Source organism: Buceros rhinoceros, unplaced genomic scaffold (assembly GCF_000710305.1).
Source record: "Buceros rhinoceros silvestris isolate BGI_N320 unplaced genomic scaffold, ASM71030v1 scaffold10623, whole genome shotgun sequence".
Classification (NCBI taxonomy): Eukaryota; Metazoa; Chordata; class Aves; order Bucerotiformes; family Bucerotidae; genus Buceros; species Buceros rhinoceros.
Window position 1 is genome coordinate 44,574 of NW_010405387.1, and position 9,338 is coordinate 53,911.

Here is a 9,338-nt window from a genome sequence, read left to right on the forward strand (position 1 = left end):
CTTCCGAAAACACTGTTGTAACACCTGTTAGAATTCTTTTGGGACAACTATTGACAGTGCAAGCTGGGATGCCCACGTGCTAGCACGCACGCAGCGTATTCCCAGAGTGCGTGTGCTGCACTGCGAGCCAGGATCCAGCCAGAGCTGTGCCAGCTGGGGAGGCTGGTGAGCACCAGATGATCGCTGCTCCCTCTTCTGCGGCGCTCTCTAAAGCACCACGTCCAACCGACACCACAGGATGGACACGCCTGCAGAAGGATTTGCTTTGGACAAGCGACCATTAGACATCCTGTGTCCTGTTACTCCTTAGTAACCCTGAGCTTCATCACTTCGCCATGACACAGTTCATGCAGAAAGCACAAGTCTTCCCTAAATTTTAAAATAAACATCCTAGTCTCTAGTATTCATTCGTTGAATGCTGACTGCGTGCTGGAGCATTGTAAAAGACAAACGGCAAGCTGCTCTGCAGAGCTCCCATCCCTTGCCCAAGGCCAAAGGACCATCCCTTGTCCAACTCCACCAGTGCCTTTCCTGACACACCGTTAGTCTAACGTGCTTCTTCAATGCCTCCACTGATGGGAATTTCCTTCTCCCAAAGGGCCTAGCACTTTACGGTACTGCTCTAGATCTATTTCCAGAAAATTTTTCCTACTGTCCGTCCTAAATAGACCTCCTTGAATTTAAGCCTATTCATCACAGACCCCAATACTTATTTCCTCTCTTGTAGCAGCGGTGTTCTGAATGTTTGAGGACTCATGCCGTGCACAGAAGTTGCTGGTTTGAATACTGCCATTGAGAAAATGGAGATTTTTATCTGGGTGTTAGGTCAACATATGCCTAAGTGTTTAAATTCAGATCAGTTTGAAAATTACTTATTTTGCCTGAGGTCTAGTACTTCCTGACCTGCTTTGCTTCTCCAGGCACTACTTCATCCCTGGTTGAGTACCTGTGCTGCAAAATAGGGGGTGGAGATTAGTACAGATGAGGGGCTAAGCACTCGTGACAGCCAACGAGGACACGAAACAACTGGACTACACAGGAAGTAGAGCCCAAACAGAGCTAAAAAGTAACATTTTCCCAACTCGTCAAAACTTTCCATTCTGGAATATCTAGGAAATACTCTGGGTAGATTTGGGACCAGCACTACTTTCAAAAGACTGTAATCTCCTGCAGTTCTTTCTGAACAACATCTAAGGCACACACTATGACTGATCTGAGGGAAAATTCCCGAGGGAGCGTAGGCTGGTGGTACAATTTTCTCTTTCATTTGCTGTATTCCATTGCAGGGCATTATAATTACCCCCACTACGCTGGTTCAGAAATGGCTACACTTCCGTGATACAGGATTTTCCAACTCCTGTGACACCCAGTTACCACTCAGATGATGTGATGCAATTATGACCTGTTCCTCCCAATACCAGTCCTGTTCTGCTGCCGTTTCCCATTCCTGAAGCATCCAGATTTTATGCAAACCATCCTACCTCCCATCTTCCTACATCTTTTCCTAGCAAACTGGCCCCTGTTCAAGTACAACAGGATCTGATCACATAAACATCCTCACAAATTAAGCAGACACTGCAGATTTTAGGAAATAAAAGAAATCTTACATGTTCCGCTTCAAACTGGTCCCCACCAAATGCAGAGACACAGGGCTTGATACCTCCCGTTCCAAGGGCGATCAAAAACAGACCAACCATAGACAGGATCCTTCATGCAAGAACAAAAATATCACCATTGCAGAACCTTCCCAGTGCTTATGAGAGCATTTTAGTGTCACCCAACCATGATTCCTCTGGTTCCATTGTCTTTTTGCACATGGGTAGCGATGATGAGACAGATAAGTGTGAAAAACAAAATAATTATCTCATTTCTGCATTAAATACCAGTCAATTAACCAAACTGCTTTTGACAGTTTCTTGCTGTTCTGAGGCCCAATGGACGTACTAGAGATCAAAGATCCATGGGATTATTTTTCACTCATATGAGAACAAAGGACTGCAGAGATCAATTAAGAAAAAAAAGGCGGGGGGGAGCACCCTTTTCTGTAACCTTCCAGCTTGGGTAAGTGCAGAGAAACTGTTTGAGTTATGCTCATCCTTGGGCACTTTCTACCTCCTAGTGCTCCTCAAAATACCATTGCGGGCCTGGCAAATTACGTCTGTAGGGAGCAGGATGATCAGCACCGGCCAGGTCTGGGACAAAAGGAACCTGCTTTGTAAATGAGATAAGCTCCAACCTGCGCGTGCCTATTTTTAGAGCTGTGACCACCTAGGCAAAACCAGCTTGGTGGTTTCAGAGGTGCCAGCTGGGGAAGTACTCTGACAAGCCTGTCAGTTCAGAATCTAGAGGGCAAGAAGGGTTGCAATACCCTATGGAGGGATGCATGGAAGGCTCTTCCTTTGTCACATCAGAAAAATGAATTTCTGGGTTTGTATTCCCAAAACACAAACCTTCTTGAGCTGGGCAGCTACGCTGCTGAGGAAATGAGGGAGGAATGAGCCACCACGGTGCAGGCAGTTGGACGGAGGAGACCAAACTCCAGCAGCGTATATCAGAGATGGGTGGTCAGAGGGCCCTGTCTCAAAGGATTCAGAATCTCTGTGGTGGTTTCCAACTCCTTCTGGTGCATTCACCCGAGAGCTGCCTTTCTGTTCTCACGCAGATATCCCAAACTCTTCCCTGATAGAAGCAACCCATGCAGAGCCCCCTAACTGCTGGCCTGATGGAGGTGAAGCAAATGACGGTAGTGGGTAGCCAGCTACCATCACAACCTCCTGCTCCCGCGCTGCAGCGTTAACAGCTACTTACACGTGAACTGCCTGGTTGCCCAGGGATGGAATCGCACCCACTGACTTGATCAGATGGCCAGCCACGTACACGATGGAGAGGTAGATGATCGTCCTGTGAGGAAAGCAAACAGCAGTGACCAACGGCACTGGGCGATGTACAGTCCAAAACCAAGAGTGTGCCTGTGCTTCCTGATAGAGCAGGTCTGCCTGGCAGACACCCCAGGAGCTGCTTTGCTCCTACCACTGGCAGAGCAGACAGCTGTAAGTCTTTGTGCCAACACTGCGTGCACTGGAAGAAAGAGATGGGGAAATGGGTTCAGATTAAGGTTAGTCCCTGCTTTCTTTGCAGAGGTTGCTGAGCAGAATAAGCTAAAAATGTCTTAGTCTTGTCACGGATGGGAGGCTGCAAATAGAAGAGTGCGGTTCAGGTCCAACTCAGTTTCCAGATTACTAATAACTGGCATTTTGTAACATGCACCTGAATTAATCCCTTGGCTGGAGGACATCTGTAGGGACTGTTGCCTGAATTCCACCCACCTAACACACCCGAATTAGGAGTGTGGTTTCCTCACTGCGAGTCTGGTTTAGATCCCAAGCACCTCTGAAGGACTGAGCTCATCTATCTGCTTCCCGTGTCTTGGTGAGGGAGAAGAGATCTGACTAGGAGAATCAGACTCTTGAGTGTATGCTGTTCCTTCATCGCCTTCACGATTAAGAGATGTCTGTATTTACGTGCAGACTAGACAGGTGCAGAGGGAATGGAAGGACTTCTTAGGACAGAGGCTCAGAAGAAGCCCTTTGAGCTTTGAGTATGGAAGCGGTCCTCAATGCATCCAAACCCTGGCTGTAGCAGATAATTTAGTACCACATCAGATCATTCCTAAAAGCCCCTCTAATCTACTTTCCTGTCCTTGCTACTAGCTGAGGTCCAGCTACTACAGCAAAAGCCACCTCCTGTTAAGTCCTAAGGATAACTTCAGAGAAAGTCTCTGGCCTAACGCACAGAACTCTGTATGACAAGGATTTACCTTTTCACAGCATCGTGCTGCAAGACAGATATCCTCAAACACCAATGAACACTGACCTTAAATAATGAAGCTAATAAACACCCACTATTTCTTTTCATTCAACAGGACAAGAGAATGACTAAAATTCAGTGCAAACAAAAAAGAACATTGCTACCTCCTTAAGAATTTTCTGCTGGAAAGGCATGTGACAGCTGTTTTGGTTTTTTTTTTCCCGTGGAGACTCTTCTGCCAGATGTGCTTAGTCCTAGAGAGAAGGGTTCGGCCGCACTTCATCATTCTGTCAGCCAAAACTGCTCAGACAATGAACAGTGCCAAGCAAAAGAAGTCCTCTGTCCAGCTGCTCACCGTCTCTCTGGGCAGATGACGGCCCCGCAACTCACCGGCGAAAGGGAAGACTGCCTAACTCATTCGGGGAGAGTTTCCCTGGTTATGTGCCAAGGGAGACGATTTGAGGGAGCCCAGGTTTCTCCGGCATTATAAAGGGTTTGCTCACAGATTCCTTATGCTGTGAAAGCATAAGTAGAGTGTACTTAGTGACATGGCATCTGAAACTATGAGACCTACAGGATGACACTGCTTCCTCACCACCTTTGAACCCTTCTCAGAAGCAGATCTTGGCAAGCTGAGGGTTAATTGCCCTGCACCTCAGCTTCCTCAAGGTGGGTAGGGAAGGACGGTGGCGGAAAACCGTAGTTGTGACATTTAATTTGTTCCAGCTTTGTTGCTTATTGGCCCTTGGGTGAAAGCGAACACAGACCAGCATGAGCAAACAGATCAGCCGTTCATCCACTAACGGAGGAGCTGACCTTCGAAAGCACATCGTTGCTGCACACGGAGGAGGCTCAGAACTGGGAGCGCACGGCAGTGCCCTTGCACAGAGTGCACGGTGGAGGTGCGTGCTGAGTCAGAGAGATGTCTCCGCTTACTTACTTGTATTTCCCCAGCCAGGAGTCTGCCATGATGGCCCCAATGACAGGCGTGAAATAACAGAGCGCAGAAAAAGCATGGTACACAGCAGTGGAGAGGTTCTCATCCCAGTGGAAGAAGCTTAAAAAATATAGTGTCAGGACAGCTAAAAGGAAACAAGCAAATCACGTCAGATAATAAACATCTGTCTCTGCAGGTAAGCAGGATCACGCCGGCAAGAAAACCCCCGATTAGTCTAGCAGCTATGAGCACTGTTGTGGAAAGACCTGTGCTTTCAGACCTGTTCCCCATCATCTCTGACGCAGGAGAAGCTAAAGTGAGATACATGAATATCAGGCATTCTTTCCTCATAAACTTTGACGTTTAGCTGGGAAATATATTTCCTAGCTTATCTTACCACAACTCTAGTTCTGTTTATGCGTATTTGCTACTTGCAGATTAGGTGTCTGCACGATTTGATTCTCAAACATGCTGATGTGCATCACTGTGAAAGACATCACACACTGGAAAACCATGTCTGACACAGAGAATCACATAAAAATTGAGACTGGAAGGTAAGCTTGGAGCTCTCTAGCCCCAGCCTCTGCTCAGAGCATTGATGATAGGGCACACTGTTCATACCTGCATCCCAAAATGGCAATTAACTTGGAAAGACAGCTGAGACCACGTACAACACAGGCCAGTGTGTACAGAAACCCAAGGACAGGAAAGTCACTTCCCAGACACCGGCCACATACCTCTCATGCCATAGTAGGAGAAGCGCTCGCAGAACTCGTTCACCACGATGAAGGCAATGCTTAGTGGGTAGTTGGAGCCACAGAGTTTCTGCAGGATACAAACAAGAACGTATGAGCTCTGTGAAAGCCATCACCCCAGCAACATATCCCCACAGTTCCTGGGCAGGGGAGAGGAGTCCAGTCCAAAAACCAGGCGCTCGCTGCTGCTTGACTGGCCCGTAGGTTGGTCTCAAAGGAGGGAGGGGACTGTGCACGTGTCTTGCTTTGGTTAGGGCTCCCCAGTGAATCAGACTGGCTGACACGGGCCCATTAAGGACCTCCACGGGGATTCGTGAGCTGCCAGCAGCCCACCGTGCTAGTAGCTCCAGTGGAAGGGTCCTACCACCTCTCCGCCACAATGTAAACAACCACTGAGATGCAGAAACACCTTTGGATGTCTTTTCGCTGGCACATCACATAAAGCTACTACCCTGACCCAAAACTTACCCCTCTCCTGGTACCAGACCTTGCCTTAGCAGCTGGTAGACCCCGAGCTGTGGCTGTCTGCTTCATGTGAAGCTGCTCCCTCCCGTGTGACAACTGCCCTCAACTTCCGTGCCTCCCTCGCACTCAACCATGCCACTGCGTTGACTTCGGCAGAGCGTCAGCCCCGTGTCCTGCACTCCCTCAGGCACAGCATCCGTTTCGCATCCCATGGATGCTGGCATAGCTATGGAAAATTCAATTTATAAATCAAAGCTCAACAAAACAGCGGTGGCGCTGTCAAACCTGTCTGAGCGTGGCCACTCTTTCACTGAATCTGACTTTAGTCCAGCTAAAATCAGCCGTTCCCAAGTGAAATACAAAGCATTTAAACAGATGAGTCTTGGCATGACCTTGCGTGGACCTCTGAGGTTCCTTCTAAGCAGCTTGCAGCTACCCAGCTCCACTGCAGGGGAAGCAGGTTTTCAGCGCCCAGCCCCTGCCGGTTAGCGGGAGAGAGGGGCTGGCCTTCCCGGTGGTGAGGGATGGCAGGGAGGGTGACAGGAACAGCTGCGTTTACGGCCTCAGACAGAGTAAGCGAGATGAACTCTTCACAACGCATTTCTGTGCCTCGTGTTGGAAATAACGAATTCCTGTATTTCCTCCCAGAGTCACAAATGCAAATACAGATACCAAAATAGATGTGTTTGTTCGGGTTTATTTCACCACCAAGGGACCTGAGCTTATTTGAATTCCTAAAGCAATGGCATCAAGCTTCTAGCTTAATGATGTTGTCTCCCCAACGTTATACAAGAGCAACAAAAGAGGAGACTGGCTGTCCACAAATGAAAAAAAAATCTAAAATCCCCCACCAACCTGCTTTCCATTACCTAACCCAGCACATCTAAAGACAAATATTTTTGCCCTTTTATTATATATCTTTTTTCTGACACTATTTATGGACTGCCTTTTTATTAAGAATCCCTTGGCCTATTTGCTTCTCTAGAGCGAACGTGTAATTATCCATTTCATATATTAGTTACTCTGAAACCATCACGCTCAGCATCTGGCTTGTCAGACAGAGCTTGGAAACTGCACTGGGGCCTCCTGCTTTCAGATCAGGCTAAAACTGGTGGCGTGTAAGTTGTAAATGCACAAACACACAGACGTATGCACACGCAGAACACCTTTCTCCAACAAGTTTCTCATAATAAAGAAGGAAAGCCGTAATAAGAGGCAAATTATGTTTCCTGTGGGTGCTTGGAGACATTTTCTGAACTTGGAAGTAAAATTGTATAACGGGGATGTTTTTCTTCCTCTCTTTCACAGGCTCCTCTCTGAGATTTAATGAAGTTTGATGGAGATGCCGAGCGTGACGGCTCGAACGCAGATGGCCGGCTGTGGGGAGCCCTGCTGCCTGAGCTCACCCCCCTGCACCCGAGGCACAAGTCCTGCCGCGTTTCGCTGCAGCACTTTAAGGTATCGCGTGCCACACCGCAACCCGCAGTGGCAGAAAAGCTGGCAGTGCCCCATTTCAGCCACCCCTGCTCTGCGATGGGCACCTCCTACAGAGATCAGGGGCAAGCAGGGAAAGGAGAAGAGGAGGTGCTGACTTTCCAGCTAAACCTCCACGAGCACCTAAGCCAAGACCCTGAGCAAGTGCTTACAAACACAGAGCAACTTACAGCCAGGGGTAATTCCGCCTGGCTTGTACGTGACAAGGTGGCATCAGCACACGCAGAAAAACCTAACGTATTCTCTCTGCCACATCACTGACCTGCCTGTGGCCGGCCTGCACATCCAAAAGCGGGCAGCTTTCATCCATGCAGAGAGCCAGATGCAGTGTGAGCGCTGTCGCAGGGGAGGACCTTGCTCAGCAGAGAGCCCCAACAAAAGCAAAGAGTCCAGGTCTGGCTTCCTGGGTGTGCAGGTAGTCTGCTGCGCTCAGCCACCACCGTAAGCCAGGGTCCTGCAGGATTGTGGAGGTCTTAAAGTGGCTATGGCAGCTGACAGTTTGTGTCTTTGGGGGGAAAAAACCCATTTAAAGTGCCAGCTACAGGAGAGGTTTGTTTTCACTCCTCGCCGAATAGCTGGAAACAGGATAAAGATTAGTATTTCCCAGGAACTCTGGCTGTCCAATAGTTAATGTCTGCAGAATATTTAAAATCAGAGTAAAAGGGCTGGCTTGCTAACGGCGTGAGCGGAGCTTTAAGAGCAAGTACTACCACGCTGTCCTGAGAGGCTCATAAAGCAGGTGCCGCACAAGCCCCATTCTCCCCAAAATCGATGCAGTGTAGAGTTTTAAAGGGTCAAACACTCCACCAGAATTAGTCTGCACGAGCGTCACGACTGCAAAGCAACAAAACATTCACCCGAATTTGGCTTTAAATTAGAGCCAAAGGTAGCAGCCTGAGGCTCTGGCACTGCAGCCGGGTGCTGTAACACACATGCCAGCGGCCTGTCCTCAATCCCTGCCCTTCCTTCTGCTTTGATGCTTCTGGGGACCCTTCCCTGGTGGGTTCCAACTAATCAAATGCACGGGTCATCTCCTTCCCTGCCTCCCACGCACGACACCCCCCTCCACTTCAGAGCAGTAAGTCCTTTCCCACGAGAAAAGTAGCGTTCAGGAAAAAGGCAGCAATTAAAACCCTTACCCTTTCCCTCAAACTTTCAGACACTTCGTTTTCCCCCTTTAAGCTGCACTTTCTTAACTTAATCAGGTTAATGGAGGGATTTTTGCCTTGAGTTGTTAATGCTGATTTCAGCCCTCTGCGAGAAAGGGTGTTTGTCTCCAGCCAGAGCACAACAGAGGAAAGAACAGAGAGATCTTGCAATGTTCAGAGCAAGCTGAGCAGAAAGCAAAGCAAAGGAAACCAGCTGTAACACTCACCGGGGATTTTTTCGTGACAGGGAACTCTCCTTTGGGGGGATCATCTCCTGCAGAAGTAAAAGTGAACAAAGTTTCCTTGGATTCATTTCTCTGAGAAGAGTTCATCTCCCCTCTCGCCTTGCCTCCCACCATGCTCTGTGGCTGTGGTGAGTTGACTGGGAAGATTTCCAACCTCGGGCATGAAGTTTGATTCAGTTTGAGTTAACCCTAATTGCGCACATTTGTGCAGCCAGGGCAAAAAACGGGAGGAAGATGCAACTAAGACAGACAGCTGCAGAGTTCCAGAAGAGTCAGGGAACACAGCCTCAATCATTCACAGGTTGGGGCTCTCAGCACTTCGTGGCATGGACCTCCTATTTGCTTGGCATGCCCCCAGCTATCGTACGTGCACCAGCCCAGCACAGCACTGTATGCTGAACAGATGTGAGCTGAATAAAAATCCCCGGTCCCAGATACCCCTACAGCCTCCGGATTTAAGAGCAGAGCGTGCTTCTCCCTCCCGATG

General features: G+C 48.7%; 1 protein-coding gene across 1 annotated transcript in view; it reads right to left on the reverse strand.

Annotated features, from left to right (window-relative positions):
• SLC15A2 (solute carrier family 15 (oligopeptide transporter), member 2) overlaps window positions 1-8,972 on the reverse strand; it is a 35,772-nt gene extending 26,800 nt beyond the window's left edge. The window contains exons 1-5 of the mRNA XM_010133695.1: window positions 8,834-8,972; window positions 5,482-5,569; window positions 4,748-4,889; window positions 2,809-2,901; window positions 1,608-1,707 (exon numbers count right to left, since the gene is read on the reverse strand). Of these exons, the coding sequence (XP_010131997.1) occupies window positions 1,608-1,707; window positions 2,809-2,901; window positions 4,748-4,889; window positions 5,482-5,569; window positions 8,834-8,965 (555 nt within the window). The 5' untranslated portion in view covers window positions 8,966-8,972. The remainder of the gene's footprint in view (window positions 1-1,607; window positions 1,708-2,808; window positions 2,902-4,747; window positions 4,890-5,481; window positions 5,570-8,833) is intronic.
• Between the last annotated feature and the right edge of the window lie 366 nt (window positions 8,973-9,338).